Source organism: Ictalurus punctatus, chromosome 17, assembly GCF_001660625.3.
Source record: "Ictalurus punctatus breed USDA103 chromosome 17, Coco_2.0, whole genome shotgun sequence".
Classification (NCBI taxonomy): domain Eukaryota; kingdom Metazoa; phylum Chordata; class Actinopteri; order Siluriformes; family Ictaluridae; genus Ictalurus; species Ictalurus punctatus.
In genome coordinates, this window is record NC_030432.2 from 4,834,392 (window position 1) to 4,854,207 (window position 19,816).

The 19,816-nt window shown below is 36.4% G+C and overlaps 1 protein-coding gene across 1 annotated transcript; it reads left to right on the forward strand.

Moving 5' to 3' along the window:
- Nucleotides 1-1,615: 1,615 nt before the first annotated feature.
- wdfy1 (WD repeat and FYVE domain containing 1) lies at nucleotides 1,616-19,210 on the forward strand. The gene is given in 12 exon segments (NM_001329329.1): nucleotides 1,616-1,796; nucleotides 4,402-4,469; nucleotides 5,694-5,767; nucleotides 5,959-6,013; nucleotides 8,940-9,090; nucleotides 10,541-10,653; nucleotides 12,317-12,443; nucleotides 15,583-15,688; nucleotides 18,331-18,432; nucleotides 18,531-18,661; nucleotides 18,818-18,926; nucleotides 19,078-19,210. Coding segments are annotated over 12 exon segments (1,227 nt in total). The 5' UTR covers nucleotides 1,616-1,659; the 3' UTR covers nucleotides 19,132-19,210.
- The last annotated feature ends 606 nt before the right edge of the window (nucleotides 19,211-19,816 follow it).

A 19,816-nucleotide genomic window follows, 5' to 3' on the forward strand; every position in this document is an offset into this window, starting at 1 on the left:
TATAGAGCAACAAAAAGAAAGTAAGAAAAATACCTAGATGAGGGAGAGGAAGACGAGTACCAGGACAAGGGTGAGGAATGCCTGGACAAGAACAAGGTAGGGAGAGAGGAGTTAGAATGCATGGTGGTGCTCAGAGAAGGGCCAGCGCTAGGGTACCTGATTAAATAAAAGCTACTATCATAGACCATGTCATAAACCACAGGCTATCTTACAGAAAGTCTGGTGAATGAGTACAACCAAGTCTCAGCCGGGACAGAGTGGAATCCATTGTCCGGATTTTTCAAGAAACCAACAGGTAGGATACTGTATAGATATAAGGGCTCCTCTCACTGCAAAGTGTAAATACAGTCATTTTACCATGTATTACTGTACAGTGACTGTATGGCAGATTAGAAGATAACCTTTTATTATTATTATTATGTGGTCTTTTATGTTTGTATATTTTACAAACCTATATTGCATATTTTTGTTATCTTGCATTAATGTCCTTGTGCAAATAGAGCATTTACTGTCTCTGTCATCTTTTTTCATAAACCGTACATTCTATACAGCTACTCTGCGATGGGTCGTTCATTTTTTGTGTTGAATTTCTGCAGCAAAATAAACAAAATGCATGCATTTACTAAACCCAACAAAACAAAAATGTAGAGAGGCTTCAAAAGAAACTGCAGTGCAAAGCACAATCTATGATCAATACAATATACTGTTTATTGTATCAGGGCAGACCTGACACTTATAAAATGATGAAATGTGAAAACAAGATGTGTTCGCATTTAACTGTGTTACCTTTATGTCTGAAAAGTTTAGGACAAGAAGCTCTTAACTTTGTTGGCTACTTAACTGTGCTTTTTTTTTTTTTTTTTTTTTTTTTTTTTTTTTTTAATGTAGGCTATAATAACTGTAGATTTAAAACTGCTTTTCCACTATTCCATTTGTGTTTAAGCCTTTTACAGTGTTCAGCAGCTGTGCTGGGTTTTATATTTCTTTATTGTTACTGAGAATATGAAGGGGAACTGTTAAAAAATTATTTTAACTGTTAAAAATAATTTTTGTAATGATGATTAAATAAAAAATAAACAATGAGGTAAAATAATGAGGGTTGTCTGTGTAAGACTGGTTAAAGACTGGTTATAGATGAAAGCAGGGTTATTTTATATATAATATATATGTACGGAAAAATTTTTTATCTTTTAATTAAAAATTGAAACATTAAAAACATTTCCGTGACATAAATATATAATATGTAAAATATTTCAATGTTGCTTGAAATAATATAAATGTTAACTAATAAATTATTTAATAAAATTATTTATTAAAAAACATTTATGTGGAAGAAGGGGACCCAAAATTCTGTCCTGCATACCTTTCAAAACTCTTCATGGCGCCCCTGGCCGCCACCTACTGGTGTAATGATGTAACTTACGGATCACGAATCAGTGAATGAATCTTTTTGGTGAAAGGAGTCAAATGATTCGAGTCACTGGGATGGATCGAAATTACCACCGCTAGTCTGGAAACAAGTAGGCTAGCGCAAATTTCATTGGCTGTTTTCGTCTGGGTTTTACGGTATTTTTCAGTGTTATGGTGAACATTCCCTTAGCGGTCAGCTGACTCGGCTTGGCTAATTGCGGGGAGAGGAGATCAAAAAAGAAAACAGCCATGGCGGCCGAGATTCATTCGAGGCCACAGAATTCCAGGCCTGTCCTCCTGAACAAAATCGAAGGGCACCAAGATTCAGTGACTGCCGCGATCTTAATTCCGAAGGAGGACGGAGTCATCACAGTCAGTGAAGACAGGTACAGCCGGGCTGCGACTCCTCTGACATTAGCGGTGCAGGTCCTTTAGCCAGTAAGCTAGCAAGTTAGTTACATAAACACGATTTCAGTTACATTCGTGTTTTTAAAGTGGCCCTGAAAACGAGTCGGTATTATAATTATTATTCATCCGTCATGAGGAAACATTATTATTATTATTATTATTATTATTATTATTATTATTTTTAGTGGGGCTTGAAAAGCACTACCATTGTTCTCTTGCATAATAATAACAGTAGTAATAATAATAATAATAATAATTATTATTATTATTATTAGTAGTAGTAGTAGTAGTAGTAGTAGTAGTAGTATCATCAATATTATTAGTGGTGCTTGAAAGCACTACTATTTTTCTCTTGCATTTATTATTATTATTATTATTATTATTATTATTAGTGGTGCTTGAAAAGAACTACTATTATTCTCTTGCATTATTATTATTATTATTAGTGATAGTAGTATTAGTAGTATTATTATTATCAATATTATTAGTGGGGCTTGAAAAGCACTACTATTGTTCTCTTGCATGCATTATTATTATTATTATTATTAGTAGTAGTAGTAGTAGTAGTAGTAGTATGATTCCTCTGTCAGGAGGAAACCTATAGTTAGTATTCTTCTTCTTCTTCTTCTTCTTCTTCTTTTTATCTTCTTATTATTATTCTCCTTATCTCCCTAAAGTGCGCAATAACTCAAGATCTGAATGGTAAAAAGATTTGAAATTCGGCACATTGTAGTGCTACCCATAGGTAGCGCTACAGGCCATGCCCAAAGTCTCTGTGATTTTTCCCTCCATCCCATAAGTCCAGAATGTCTGAAAATTGGTACATTCAATCAAATTTTATTTGTATAGCGCTTTTTACAATAGACCTTGTCTCAAAGCAGCTTTACAGGAACATATAAACATGGTATACAGATTTTAAAAGTGCAAATTTATCCCGATTGAGTGAGCCGGTGGCAAGGAAAAGCTCCCTAAGATGTTAAGAGGAAGAAAAATTGAGAGGAACCAGACTCAGAAGGGAATCCCTCCTCATCTGGGTATACATGCTTTATTTCTCATGGGGAACAAAAAAGCCATTGGGACCCATAATGTCCGCCATGATAGATTTTCCCCTAATCTTCTCCTCATGAACCATAGGTCTGATTGACTTGAACTGTGTTACATATGTGTGGGATACATGTCTTCCTATAGGCTGATAAGCAATAAGGAATCAAATTAAAATTGGGTGGATTATTTACATATTGGTGAGTTGATAACTGTTGCATGTATTTCTCATGTCCATAAATCACTGGAACGTTCGCCTATGGACTTTGATCTGTGCCACACACAAAGAGGACACTACAGTATGTTAACGTGCGATGGCAACCTCATAGCTCCAAAAACAATGAAAAAGGAATGATAATTTATTGCTAACGATAAAATCATGCTTTACACATCTGCTGGTCATAAAACGGATACTCTGATTCAATCACCAGTTCATATAAAGACTCTTGACAATGTTGAGAACCATGAAGCTTGGTCAATTTTGCCAATTGTGGGCAGTTTTGTTCTACTGTATCATACTGAAAAAAAATAGAGACTAGACTTACACGTCTCAGAAAGCATGGACATGAACAGAGTATAGGGGGCGCTACAGGCCATGCCTCAAAGTTGACATGTTCAAAATGATGACATTTCGACCCTGCCAGGCTGAAATGTCTGAAAGTTGGTAAACATGCCTCGTTGCTCATGCGGAACAAAAAGGTCTCAAGAACCCATAATGTCTGCATGATGGATTTTTCTCTACATTGATCATTTGTGGAAAACTACAAAAATGAACTTAAAATCTGCCATTGATCCAAATGCGTTGAAATGTTGTATCTGTGGGATACATCTTTCTACCATGTCGATTTTGAAATGGTCCGCAATCTTGAGGAGGAATCCGCCATTGCTGCTTGCAGCTATTATTATTATTATTATTATTATTATTATTATTATTGTTATTGTTATTGTTGTTGTTGTTGTTTTACATTTTTCCACAGTATTAAACATTAGTAAATGTTATAACGAGCAAGTTTATATCAAACCTGTCTGGCTTTACTGTTAACCTCTTTACAATTCTTCATGTTAAGACACCAACGAGTCCGAAAAATGTAATATTGTAAACGAGTCAGTTTTTTTTCTGCACATTTTCTATGCTGATTTGAATTTTGCCTTAAATGTGACTGTTCATTTCTTGATAAATTAGTGGGCCAGTGGCTTGATGATGAAGTACAACTAACCGACTTCTATTTACATTGTAAACAAGCCCAGGGGAAAACCCATAATTCCAAACCGATCCTTCCTCAATGGTTAGAAACAAAAACTCAAAACATAGCTAAGATTAAATTACCACATAACAAAGCTTTACATTTACAAGCTTGGCAGCAAACTCCTCTCATAGATAACAACGCACTGTTGCTTATCTAAACTTGCAGCATTACGTCATCAGTAATTATGCACTATTTAGTTGCTAACACTATTTAAGTGTTCTCAATTTTTTGTTACCATTTTGTGTGCCAATAAAGTTTTATGGTCCTGAAATGACATTTTCGATTCTTCTTTCAGGACTATTCGAGTATGGCTGAAGAGAGACAGTGGACAGTACTGGCCCAGCATTTACCATACTGTGTCCTGTGAGTTCAAAGCATACATGAACATTCTGTTTACTGCCCTCAGCATTCAGCATGAACTCTGTACCACCATGATATAAAACATTCTTCCAAGTTGGTCTGTAAAGCTTGATATACCTGCAATCTTTTCCAAAGAATAATTTGCACTCATTGAATAAGTGCAGCTTTCTCTCTTCAGTCTCCTCTTCAGGAGGTGAAATGCATGGTCAGTTGGGTTAAGCTCTGGTGATTTATTTGGCCAGTCTAAAACATTCCACTTTTTTCCCCTGATGAAGTCCGTTGTTATGTTGGAAGTGTGTATTGGATCATTGTTTTACCGCATGATGAAGCTCCTCCCAATTAGATGGGATTCATCTCTCTGCAAATTGGTAGACAGAATGTATATGTAGATTGCTGAAATCATTCTGCTGCTACAATCATGAGTTTCATTATCAATAAATATTAGTGAGCCTGTTCCAGCAACAGCCATGCTAGCCGAAGCCATGACACTAACTTCACCGTGCTTGACCGATAAACTTGTATGTTCTGGATCATGAGCAGATCCTTTCGTTCTCCACACTTTGGCCTTTCCATCACTTTGGTAGAGGTTAATCTTGGAATTTTTCGAATTGTGTCTTGAGGTATGGCCTCTATATTTCTGCTCTTGAAGTCTTCTGTAAACGGTGGATTGTGATACTGTCACTACTGACCTTTGGAGGCTTTTTGGTGCCAAGTTGTTTAACACATCTAGATGTAAATATAAGGAAATGAAAGCTGATCTGTTGTCCCATATTCATATTTTGATCTCAAACCCAAATGTCTTCAGTGTATAACAAAAACAAAGGAATTGGCCTTGCCCTATACTTTTTTATATATATATATATATATATATATATATATATATATATATATATATATATATATATATATATATATATATATATATTATACACTTCAGTAACAAGAAAAAATGCTTTGCTTGAGGAAATCTACAAAGTGTTTAAAAATAGCAGGTCAATATTTATTAAAGCTTCTTTTTCATCACTTGCTGCTGGTCAAGGGGTATGATAGCTCATTAAACTGTATTTTAAATGCCATGTTTTGTTTTAATTAGATTTAGGTGGTTACTTGGGACACAGTTTCTGATCGCTCAACAAACCATAATAATATGTATCAAGATAAAGCATCAGACTTGTGTTAATATTTTTCTCTTATCTGTATTTTGTTTGCATCTCTTGTCTCCCACAGCTCCATGTTCATGCATGGCATACCACCAAGAAAGCAAGCGGATCTTCATAGGACAGGACAATGGATCTATTGTGGTAAATTAGAATCTGGTCCCTTCTACTGATCAATTTAGATGGAGACGTTGTCCTATAGTTTTAAAATTCATGGTGGAATCCATTGTGAGAAAGTGTGTATGTTTATATATATTACACAATACAATATAAATATAACATAGTTTTCTTTTCAGTTCTGTATTTTGACTGTATTTAAATATTTTGCCATGCAGGAGTTTCTTATTTCCGAAGATTTCAACAAGATGAACCATGTGAAAACATACCCAGGTAACATCTACAGAATTTAGCAGATTCCTCTATACAAAATATCTTGCAGAAGTGCTTTGTAGTCTGTATCAAAAACATATACCATTCTCTGACAATACAGTAAAAGCTAAAACCTTATTAGAGGGGAGGTAGTATGAAGGTTAGTTCAGAAAAGAAAGTGGACTACAAGCTTTCCTTATTCAAATGTATAAATTAAAGTACTAATATGATGTGAGAAATATGAGTGCATAAAACAGCAAATTAAATAACTCGCCTTTTTATGCAATTAAAAGTGTCTTTGAAATTTTCTCTTCTGTCAGTTAAGGAAAGATGACGAGCAATGATAGGTGACCTTTAAGGTTAATTCAATTAAGTTAAATTTTAGCAATGGACATTGTCGCAAAGCAGCTTTACAGAGATAGTGCTCATAAGTTAATGCTCTTTTCTTTCTATCCGGCATTTAAGACATGCCAACAAAACTATTATCTACATTGTCAATATTCATTTTCATTTTAATCTGATGATGATTGTGTACTTGATATGAGAATTTATATTTCTCTCGAACTACACAATTCAAAATGTATCACAGACAATCACTCAGAAATAAAAGATGCACATTAATTACACATATAATCCCCTCTGAATGTATTGGAACAGCAAGGCCAATTCTATTCTATTTTCTATATGTTTTCTACTGAAAACATTTGGGATTGAGATCAAAAGAATACGAGACTACAGATTAGAATTTGTTTGAACCCATTTTTTCCCCAAGTGATCAAAAATATTGGAACATGTTTCTTGCTGCCCATGTGTGCCCCGTTAAATAGATTTGTTTACAGAATTAACAGCTCTGAAAGTCTACTCCTAGTTTGAGCCCTAGGTTTCACCTGTGAAGACTGCATTTGTTGTTAAAAAGGCTAAACCTACATGAAGACCAGAGCGCTGTCTATGAGAGAAATGCAAGCCATTTTGAACCTAAGAAAAGAGCGAAAACCTATTAGCACCATTGCACAAGCATTGGGCATAGCCAATACAACAATTTGGAATATTCTGAAAAAGAAAGAAAACACTGGTGTACTAACAACCAGACATGGAACAAGGAAAGGAACAGCATCTGATGACAGAAACATTATGAGAACTGTTATTGTGAACTGTTTTGAAAAACCCTGAAACAGTTAGTGTTTTTCTAGTGAAGGTATCACAATCCACCATTCAAAGAAGACTTAAAGTGCAGAAATATAGAGGCCATACCTCAAGATACAAAGCACTCATGAGCAGTAAGAATCAGAAAGCCAGATTGGAATTCACAAGGAAATACAGAGATGAGCCACAAAAGTTCTGGAACCAATATGAATCTCTACCAAAGTGTGGATAAAGAGATGTGCTCATGATCCAAAACATAGAAGCTCATGTTTGGGCTTACATGGCTGCTTCTGTAATGAGCTCACTAATAGTTATTGATGATGTAACTCATGATGGTAGCAGCAGAATAAATTCAGATCTAAATTAATCCGAGGAACTTTATCATGCAACAAGACATTGATCCAAAACACTCTGCCAACTCAATCAGGGGGGGGAAAGTGGAAGGTTTTAGACTGGCCAAGTCAATCTCCAGACCTTAACCCAATTGCGCATGCATTTCATCTCCTGAAGAGGAGAGTGAAGAGAGAAACCCCCTGAAACAGCTAAATATTAAGTGTTATTTAGTTTAATTTACTTCCTCTTATCTGGTCCTATACTTTTGTTCACGTAAAATTTGGGTGGTCTGATACAAAAGGTTCTATGTTTGTTCAACACATCTAGATGTAAATACCAGGAAATAAAAGCTAGAATCCTTAACTCTGGTTTTATATCCATTTTTTTCTTTTTAAATCTCAAACCTAAATGTCTTTGGTATATAGCACAAGCAAGTGAATTGTCCTTGCCGTTCCAATTTGTTTGGAGGGGACTGTATGAAAGGAAAAATGACACATTCATGATCAAATCTCGCTTCTAAATGCTGATTCGTGATTCATAGTACATTGCCCAAAACACACAGAAAATGTCTTTTAGAAAAAAAAATAGGCTATACTGCTCTGCCTGTATAGGGCTCATTCGTGTAATTAACCAATCATAAGGCAGCAGAGCGGTGGATAAAAATCATACAGATACAGGCCAAGAGTTTCATTAGTGTTAACAGCAAACATCAGAATGGGGTTCGCTCGAATTCTGTCTGAAAGGACTGGAACCCGATGTGGTCTTCCACTGTTGTAGCCCATCCAACTGCAGGCTTGATGTGCGTGTGCATTCTGACGTGCTTTTCTTCTTACCACGGTTGTGAAGATTACCAGACCTTAGATTAAAGTTTGAGTTACAGTAGCCTTCCTGTCTGGCTGAATCTGGCTATTCTCTTCTGACCTTAACTGCATCCTTAATCAACATGATATTTGCCGCCTGCTGCCAAGATATGGTTATAAAGTACTAAATAAAAACATTTCCATGTCATTTGGGTAAAAAATGGTTTTCTTAAAGTACTATATTGAAAAGTATTTTTCAATATAAGTACTGTTATTCATCACAGCAACATCCACTGGATTTTCCCTCTCACATTTCTACACACTGCCAGCCAAGTTTCTGAACAGCTGAAGTGTATGTTTTACTACAGTTTAGTCATTGTTATGGGCACAGATCAAAGTAAATGATTAAAAAAGAGCTATTAAATAAAGAAACATAAATCTTTGTGGAATGTATTAAATGCTCACTCTCAGATCCTACCTGGGAATGTGTACGTTATTAAAAGCATGTAAACCTGGATGGTAACCCTGTTAAACCTACAGTGCTGGTGTCAACTTTAAAGATTTTTACATTCAGAGAATTTAAATTGAGGTCATTTAAACAAAAACATGTTTAAGCAAAAGCTTTTGACTAGTATAATATGTTTGTTGGCTTGTTTACCTTTGTGTTTCAGCTCATCAGGGACGTGTGTCAGACATGGTGTTCTCTTTGCTGAGTCAGTGGGTGGTGAGTACAGGGTATGACAAGAGTGTCAGCTGGATGTGCACCCAGAGCGGCTCCATGCTGGGATGCCACTTCTTCAGCTCCTGGGCCTCATGTCTTCAGTATCTTTCAGCCAGTGGAACCTGATATCTTTGGTTTTCCTGGGATTGTGAATGTCCTGTATCTTTTCTTCCCCTTCCTTTGTGTACAGTGGTGCTTTGCTGTCACTATGTGGTGTGATCCCCTTGTGTAGCAATAACTGCAACTAAATATTTCCAGTAGCTGTTGATCAGTCCTGCACATCGGCGTGGAGGAATTTTATCACATTCCTCAGTACAGAACAGCTTCAGCTCTGGGATGTTGGTGGGTTTCCTCACATTAACTGCTTTCTTCAGGTCTTTTCAACATTTCTACTGGATTAAAGCCAGGATTTTGACTTGGCCATTCCAAAACATTAACTTTATTCCTCTTTAACCGTTCTTTGCTAGAATGACTTGTGTGCTTAGGATTGTTGTCTTGCTGCATGACTCAGTTTTTCTTGAGATTTAGTTCACGGACAGATGTCCTGGTACTTTCCTTCAGAATTCGCTGGTATAATTCAGAATTCATTGTTCCGTCAATGATGGCAAGTCGAAGCAAAACAGGCCCAAACCACGATACTACTACTGCTAGAATTAAGTGTTTCCTTTCTCAAACATAATGCTTCTCATTTAAACCAAAAAGTTCTTCTGATTTGGTCTCATCTGTTCACAAAACACTTTTCCAGTAGATTTCTGGCTCATTAACAAACTGCAGAAGAGCAGAAATTTTCTTCTTGGAGAGCAGTGGTTTTCTCCTTGAAACCCTGCCATGTACACCATTGTTGTTCAGTGTTCTCCTGATGGTGGACTCATGAACATTTAACCTTGACCTCACTGACTATTACATGACGTGCTCTTGCAGTGATCTTTTGTTAGTCGATCACTCTTGTGGGGGGAAACAATGGTCTTGAATTTCTTCCATTAGTACTCAATCTGTCTGACAGTGGATTGGTGGAGTCCAAACTCTTTAGATATGTAAATCGTTTCCAGCCTGATGAGCATCAACAATTTATTTGAGGTCCTCAGAAATCTCCTTTGTTCCTGCCATGATATATTGTAAAGATAAGACTGTTCTTTAAATAAAACAGGGTGCTCACTTACACCTGATTACATAACATTGATTGAAATCACCTGACTCTAATTTCACCTTCAAATTAACCGCTAAGCCTAGAGGTTCACATACTTTTGCCACTCACAGGTATGTAATATTGGATAATTTTCCTCAATAAAGCGCTACAGAAGGGACCAAGTATAATATTTTTGTCTCATTCGTGTAATTGTGTTCTCTTCATCTACTTTGAGGACTTGTGTCCAATCTGATGATGTTTTAGGTCTTATTTATGCAGATATATAGAAAATTCTAATGGTTTCACAGCCTTTCAAGCACCACTGTATGTAAGTCTAATGTGATCTCTTATCAAGACGTGCGTATTTGATATCTGTCTGCCTTGTTTGTAAATTCTCCTATGAACTTCCTTGACTGCATGTTTAGGTATGATGATGATACCCAGCATGCATTTGTTGGTGACTACTCGGGACAAATCACCTTGCTGAAATTGGAAAGACAAACATATTCCACCATAACGACTTTGAAGGGACATGAAGGTAAAGTGCACATAAACGTGTATACTCACTGTCCACTTTCAGGGCTCAAAATGAACTTTTTTACTTGGTAGCACTGGTGCTCCCAACTTTAAAAAGCTAGGATGTGTGTGTGTGTGTATATATATATATATATATATATATATATATATATATATATATATATATATATATATATATATATATATATATATATATATATATATATATATAATGTATATGTGTGTGTGTGTGTTTGTCTATGTATATATGTGCGTGTATGTATGTGTATGTTTATGTGCCATGTTGAACTTCCAGTGACCAGTATGAGGGAGTGTGAGAGCGATGACACCAAATTTAACACACCTGCTCCCCATTCACACCTGAGACCTTGTAACACTAACAAGTCACATGACACCAGGGAGGGGAAAATGGCTAACTGGTTCCAGTTTGGACATTTTCACTTAGGGGTGTACTCACTTTTGTTGCCAGCGGTTTAGACATTAATGGCTGTGTGTGGAGTTATTTTGAGGGGACAGTAAATTTACACTGTTACACAAGCTGTACACTCTCTACTTTACATTGTAGCACAGTGTCATTTCTTCAGTGTTGTCACATGAAAAGATATCATCAAATATTTACAAAAATGTGAGGGGTGTACTCACTTTTGTAAGATACTGTATATTTGTATATACGTATGTGTATATATCTTTACACTTGCATGTAAAGTAAAATTAAAAATAAAAACACCCAAAACAAAGATGAACCGTATGTTGATGCGTAAAATTCTGGAGGGGACGTCGGACGGCGTGGCGCAGGGACGTAATGACGTGCCATTAATCGATCTATGTTCTATAACGTAACGCGGGAACATGAAAGGAATATTCTAAAAGCAACTCATGTAAACACCTTAATCACAATATTGTCTTATTCAGAATATGGTCAATAATTACATTATTGCCGTTCATGTAAACGTAGTCAGTGAGTCACCGGCTTGATGCAGTTATTGCAAACAGGCGATATGCAACCAAATATTAAATGTGATTTACTTTAAGACTATCTGTTTCTATACTTTTGCTCACTTAAAAATTGGGTGGTCTGCCAAAAGTGCCATGTTTTAAGTTGTTTAACACCTCTAGATGTAAAAATCAGGAAGCTGAAATTCTGATTCATAGTCTCATATTCATCTTTTGATCAATGTATAGAAAAAAACAATAAAATTGGCCTTGCTGTTCCAATACTTTTGGAGGGGAGTGTATATGGACAGTCCCCTTTGTATGTATTGGAATGGCTAGGCCAACTGAGCCTATTATATGCATACACAGGGCATGGTAGGAAGTACTTGAGTACTTAATTATATCATGTGAGCCTGTCTGGAAGCATCTGTACTCCATGTGTTTCTTCATCATTTTTCTTTAAATTCAGGATTTTTCTGAACTTTTACTGCATGTTGGTTATTAGTATGTTCCAATTATTCCCTCGATTCTTTTATGGTAATATTATAGGACTACTTTGTCTACTTGCTATCTGCAGGATCCAATCACAAATGTTCATGAAAGACACAGATGAGACATGAAATGCCAAATGTGAATGGTCATACATCCCAGCTGTTCGCTTGTGACTGGATCACCAGAGGCTAATGTAAATATGAGGTCTGAACAGGTCTAAAGAAACTATATGTTTTTAGGAAGTATAGGAGCTCTGTGGTGGGACCCGGTGAAAAGATGGCTGTTCTCCGGTGCATCGGATCACAGTATAATCATGTGGGACATTGGCGGGAGAAAGGGTCGCACACTACTACTGCAGGGACACCAGTGAGTACATACACACAAACTCACTATACTACTGTCTTAAAAGGTATATACACCTTTATATTAACCCGTCCACGACTCTTCTCTTTGAACAAGTCTTAATTTTCTGACTTAAAATTCTGTTGTCTTTCTCTCTCAAACATCTTCTCTCTCTCTCTCTCTCTCTCTCTCTCTCTCTCTCTCTCTCTCTCTCTCTCTCTCTCTCTCTCTCATTGTTATTTTGCTGACATGTCTGTTTTAGTGCTTACAACAGAAACAAGTAGTGATCATCGGTCCAAGAAACATAGTGTTAATAAAGTTTTGATAATTTATATTTAAAAAGCATGATTGCCAGTAAAATTTTAGAGCAACACATAATTGCAATTGCCTGTTTCAGATGGGATTTAGATTTCATGGATTTTAATTTGGAATTGGAATTGTGTAAATCAGGGCTAACCAAACTAGGGTTCTTGGTTTACAAGTGAGGTTGTGAGAGAAACTCTCAATGTCCTTTGTTTAATTTTTGTTTGATTTGATTAATTTCTTTTACTATATTTTTATTTTATAAATATATTTTAATATTAGAAATGTCGCTATAACTATGAATATGGACTTTTGAAGTGTTGCCATGAGTCTCATTCAATTAAGCCTTATTTAAATGAAAAGTGTACACATTATTTTCAAGGGTTTTTTTTCTCCACGACAATGTGAATGGGCAGAAACTTAAGCATTACTTAAGCATTATGGGCCTTTTCAAATGTAATATCTTCATTCATAAGAATTTCCAGTTATCACAGATTAGCTGTACGTACAGTGTCCCATCATGATTTCTTCTAATTTTTTGTATATCTCATATTAAATAGTTTTAGCTCTTCAAACGAAATACAACATAAAATTAAAGCTGCAAGCAGCAATAAACGTGCCCTTTGCACCCTGGTGCACGTTGGGGCTGCTCTGCCAGGGGGAGTCTTTTTAGCACTTATATGTTGTTAGGGGTGTATCACAATGCAAAACATGTCGGAGTACAAGCAAAAATGGAGCAAAAATTAATTTTTGTAAACATTTTTGTAATAAGCTTGAAAATAACAATAACATGAAATCAGTTATTGCTGATTTTTTTTCTATTTGACAAAATAACAAAAATAGTACAACACTGTTAGATTTTTTTTTTTTAACTGTTAATTTATTGTTATTTGATCTCCATGTCACACTTCCAGTCATTTTGCAAACCGTCACTTTGCGCCACCTGGTGGTAATTTCGCGAATGACTTTCGCGGTAATAGACATTCTGGTTGACTACCTACTCTTTTTATCTATCTATCTATCTACCATGTTAAGAAAAAATAAGGCAATTTTGAATTCATAGCTGCAAGAGAGGCAACAAAAGGCTGCAAAAGTAAATGTTACTAAAAAGAAACAGCTGGAGGAACATTTTGCAACTAATTTGTTTAATTGGCAACAGTTCAGTAACATGATTGGGTATAAAAAGAGAATCTTGGAAAGGCAGAGTCTTTCAGAAGTAAAGCTGGGATGGAATTTGGATGGGAGCATACAGTGCATAAGGAAAGTATTCACAGTGCTTCACTTTTTCCACAATTTGTTATGTTACAGCCTTATTCCAAAATGGATTAAATTAATTATTTTCCTCAAAATTCTACAAACAATACCCCATAATGACAACGTAAAATACGTTTGTTTGAAATCTTTGCACATTTCTTAAAAAATAAAAAACAAAAAAAGCACGTATTGGAATAAGGCTGTAACATAACAAAATGTGGAAAAAGTGAAGTGCTGTGAATACTTTCCGGATGGACTGTGTTCACAGACAATGAGTTCTGGAGATGTTTTTGAGCCCATGCAATGATTTCCATTACAGAATCATGCCTGTTTTTAATGCAGTGCCGCCTGAGGGCCCGAAGATCACGGGCATGCAGTATTGATTTTCACCATTGCCCTTTGTGCACAGAAATTTCTCCAGATTCTCTGAATCTTTTGATATTATGTACTGTAGATGAAGAGATATTCATAGTCTTTGCAATTTTACGTTGAGCAACATTATTCTGAAATTGATTGAAATGGACTCTGTCTCTCTAAGATGCTCTTTTTTTATACCCAATCATGTTACTGAACTGTTGCCAATTAACCTAATTAGTTGTAAAATATTCCTCCAGCTGTTTCTTTTTACTAACACTTACTTTTCCAGACTTTTGTTCTCCTCATTCCAACTTTTTTGAGACTTGTTGCAGCCATTGAGTTTCTTTAAAAAAAAAAAAATCTTAAAATGATACATTAACTCAGTTTAAACATTTGATATGTTTTCTATTGTGAATAACATATGGGTTTATGCGATTTAAGAATCATTGTATTCTGTTTTTATTTACATTTTTATTTACAGCATCCCAACTTTTTAGGAATTGGGGTTGTAAATAAATAGATATCTGCCTATCTATTTATTCAACTCGACAAGTATTGGCACCCTATCTGACTGTATCTAATCAACTCTACAGTTATCTATCTATCCAACTCTAAGTATTGGCACTCTGTCTATTTTTCATCTCTATCTTTTACACTGCAGGTGCAACTCAAAAAATTAGAATATCGTGGAAACGTAAATTTTTTTTCCCGTAATGTAATTCACAAAGTGGAACTTTCATATATTCTAGGTTCATTACACATATAGTGAAATATTTCAAGCCTTTTTTTGTTTTAATCTCGATTATTACGGCTTATAGCTCATTGAAATAAAAAATGCAGTATCTCAAAATATTAAAATCTGCTTTTCCTGTATGAAGATATTTTGTTGTCTGTATTAGGCCATAGTTAAACTTTATTCAGGAAAATATCAGTGATACGACACCATTAATAAAAATAATTTTTTAAAAAGTGTTTCAATACTGCTTTGTTGCATTTGTGTCTACAGTGCATTCCAGAATTATTGGTACCCTTGGACATGTGCAAAACTGAATTTTTATTTAAAAAAAAAAAAGAACATAAAGTGTATTTCTGCTTGCACCAACACGCTACTGTTTTGCTTAGAATGGTCCACCATTCAAATAACTTCCAACCAATTAGCTGAGGTAGTGCCTCATGCCACGTATTGAATTATTGAAATGGTTCAATAATTTAAATACAGGTATTGAAAGCTCTTCTGATTTTCTTTCAGTGAAAAGGTGCAGGCTCTGCGGTATCTTCAGCTGTCTAAGCAGTTGGTCTCCTGCTCTGCTGATGGAGCTATTGCAGTGTGGAACATGGATGTGCCACGGGAGGAGGTATATATAAATACACATCGTTTTTTATATGGTTCTGGAATAAAAATATACATGTTATATATCTCTTCATTTAGTCCTAAGATAATGCAAACTTTGTACTCGTGTGTGTGTGTGTGTGTGTGTGTGTGTGTGTGTGTGTGTTATGTTATGTGTATGTGTTATGTGTGTGTTATAAATATTTACACTATAATGTATGAGTAGTGTTTGCATTCTGTTAGGATTAAATTAAGATATATTTTTAATAATAATAATGATGGTTTTATTTATATAGTGCCTTTCACAAACTCATGGTTTGAGACAATAACAACAATATAAAAGAAAAATGTGACTTCAGAGTCCATGCTTGGTGAATGATCAGCAGTAGGAACCATAACAAATTCTGAAGTGCAGTAACATTAATGGTAATCATATATTACCATTTTGACACATTTTCCTTTGTAAAAACGGAGGTCATTTTAGTAAGTAGAGTGTAGTGTACTGCATGCAAAGGATAATAAAGCTCGGGGAGGTTTGCTTGTGGTGCACTGGAATCCCTTTGTTTAACACAATTCTGATTTTATCAAAGCAGTTTACAATTTAAAATTTAGAACAGGCTACAATAACTTGGATAACTGTATAATTGTGGTGAGCAGAAAAAAATCTCAGAATGCAAAACACTTCGAACCTTGAGGGAGATGGGCTACAACAACAGAAGTCCATTTCGAATTCCACTTCTGCCAGCCATGAACAGAAGGCAGAGGCTGCAGTGAGCACAGGCTCACCAAAACTGGACTGTTGAAGACTGGGAAAATGTAGCCTGGTCTGATTAATCTTGATTTCTGCTGTGGCACACAGAAGGTAGGGTCAGAATTCTGTGCCAACTGCATGAATCTATGGACCCAACCTGCCTTGTGTCAACAGTCCAGTGTGAGGAATGTGTTCTTGGCACACATTGGGCTCGTTAATACCAATCAATCATCGTTTGAATGCCATAGCCTATTTGAGTAGGGTTGCTGACCATGTGCATCCCTTTATGGCCACAATTTACCATCTTGTAATGGCTACTTCCAGCATGATAATTCACCATGTCACAAAGCAAAAGTCGTCTCAAACTGGTTTCATGAGTTCATTGTTCTTCAGTGGCCTTCCCAGTCACCAGATTTGAATCCAGAAGAACACCTGTGGAATGTGGTAGAACGCAGCATGAAAGTGTACCTGGGTAAAAAAAAAATGTGCAGGAATTGCATTATGCAATCATGTCATCATGGACCAGAGTCTCAAAGAAATGTTTCCTGCATCTTGTGGAATCCATGCCTTGAACTGAAGTGTTTTGAGAGCAAAGGAAGGCCCTACCCAGTATTAGTATAGTGTTCCTAGTAAACTGTTCAGTGAGTGTATTTATTTTGAGAGATTACGGTCATGTGAAAATATAAGTCTTCAGTTTGTGATGCACAGGAGAGGAATGCAGCTTGTCATCTCGTTTATGCTCTCTGAAAGAATGGTGATGCAATGCATTTAGAAGAGTTTCTTCATGTGTACACAATCTGTCATGGATTTGCTCTCAGGGTTGCAATTCAGTAGCTCTAGAGCAAAGCCTTGTGGAGTAAAGTTACTATTAACATTTACAAAATGATAGTGGTCAGTCAGGTAAGACTCGGTTAGGAAAAGAGCCTGGAAAAGAGTCATTTCCTTATCTCTGACAGCATTTTCTGATATATCTAGAAGAATATTGTGACTACTGTATCAAAAGCTACACTGAGTTAAATACAGGCAAATAATACAAGAAAAGAGACGCAACTTTGCTTGGAGGAAAGTAGTAGATCCTTTACTACATTACCAGTGCTATTTCAGTATTGTTATGGGGCCGAAACCCTGAAATAAATCCTGATGTGACCGAAATTGTCTATGTATATAATTCTTATGCAAGTATGAGCTTAGCTCCTCAGCTACAACATTTTCTAGGATCTTGGAGAGAGAAAAAAGCAAAGTTTGGTTTTGGACTATATTTTGACAGCTTACAAGATTCAAGGTTAGGTATTTAATTTAAACATTAAACAATGATTTGATAACTGATAGTTTAGAAAAATCTATCTACATAGCCAACGTTATGGGAGTTCAGTGGAATGGTTGGGCTTTGATAGAGGATTCAAGGCGGTCCAGTCTTGGCTCGGTAAGGCTGAGGAAAAGACACAAACTATTTTTGACCATGAGTCTGGCTCTATACTTGTTCTTCAGGTACACCAGCAGTGAAAACCCAGCCTCACAGAGATAGGTTGATGCGAAAGGGAGAGTTATTTCCAATTCCATTTCATTGAGTAGTGCACGGATATCCAAAAATCCGCCAGTGGCTTTTCTGTGAACCTCTGCATACAGTCGTTTAAAATAAACATATTCCCATGACCTAAGGACTCATTTCACCACTATCCACAGGACTGGCACACAGACATTAATAAACACAAAACCCATCGATATGAAGACTACTTCAAACTTGAGTTGCATTTGAATGTTCTGATATAAGCATCCTTAGAGCCAGCAAGGCTTTATCTGTGTCATTATTACCAACCGCCTGGCCACCAGTACAATCTTAGACACTAGCTTCTGAGTATTGATTGTTCACCTGTGTTTTGATGATGTTTTGCTGTTCTCTCTCACTCTGCACACAGGCTCCACAGTGGTTGGATAGTGACTCGTGTCAGAAGTGTGAACAGCCATTTTTTTGGAACATTAAGCAAATGTGGGACACTAAGACCCTGGGTCTCCGACAAGTATGTTGCTAAGAGTACTATTGCTAAGACTAGCTGTCTTCAGGCAGTAATGGAGATGTTTTTGGCTGCACCATGAACGGGTACTTTTTGTGTTGTAGCACCATTGCAGGAAATGCGGTAAGGCAATTTGTGGGAAGTGTAGCTCTAAGCATTCAACCTACCCCATCATGGGCTTTGAGTTCCAGGTGAGAATGTGTGATGACTGCTACAACACAATCAAAGAGGAAGAGTAAGTACTCAAAAAGTCACTAACGGTACCACTTCTTCCCATACACACCCCACCGTGTTTTAAATGCCTCTTGGTGTGTGTGTGTGTGTGTGTGTGTGTGTGTGTGTGTGTGTGTGTGTGTGTGTGTTTTTGTTTGTTTGTTTGTTTGTTTTGCAGTCGAATACCTATGGCTATGTTCCATGAAGGGAAGCACAACATATCTCACATGGACATGGACATTTCTAGAGGCCTTATGGTCACCTGTGGGAATGACCGTGTTGTTAAGGTAGCGACTTATTGTTAAGATATGACTGGGGAGACTTCTGTTGGGGTTGGAATTGTCTGTAACTTGCATCAAGAGGCTCACACAGCATAATATACTTTGGAGTGAAGACATTTTGGCCCAGCTGTACTTATCTGATTTGTTATTTTCACAGATGTGGGACATGATCCAAGTGGTTGGCTATAACACTTCAGCAGGCTATCAATGAGTGAATGAAACACTTGAAGCTTCACCCATGCTTTCTTACCACAGAAGCCCATTAAAGGACCTCTCGACTTATGAATCCACAAACCTGGCCTACTCCCTGTAGTTATATTTCTGTATGCCTGTGTAATTGGAGTATGCCATGTCGTCATCAGTCATAACCTATATTGTCTGAATTGCAGTTATTCCTCTTATTCCTGTGGGTGGGTGTGGTTTACATTTTCTCTCTCACTATCCTTGCCTTATTCAACTCAGGTGAAGAACTATGAGTTCTATTTTGACTCTAATAACAGTGACCCATAAAACTGTTTCATTGGATTTGATGACCTATCCTATGTTGCCACGGAAAGATTCTATAGTAAACAATAACAAAGTGTTCATGCATGGCACAATACATCTTGTCCATTTTTATTGGTCGAGGGTCACAGTTAAGTTTGGTGACAGATTAAATGTAAGATTTAGCTTAAAGATTCATCATTTAATGGGGAACATTCTCTTGGATAAGACCATGCCAATGGGTAGGGTATTTGAGCACTACCCTTTTACAGTGACTGGCAACCCTGATTGGAATGACTGTGTAAAGCGTAGGTTCTAGAAAGTGTAAGTGTGTGTGCATATGTATGTATTTAGTCAGATCAATAATATTTGGATATTTGAACAGTATTGTTATTTTAGCTGTCTACCACAGT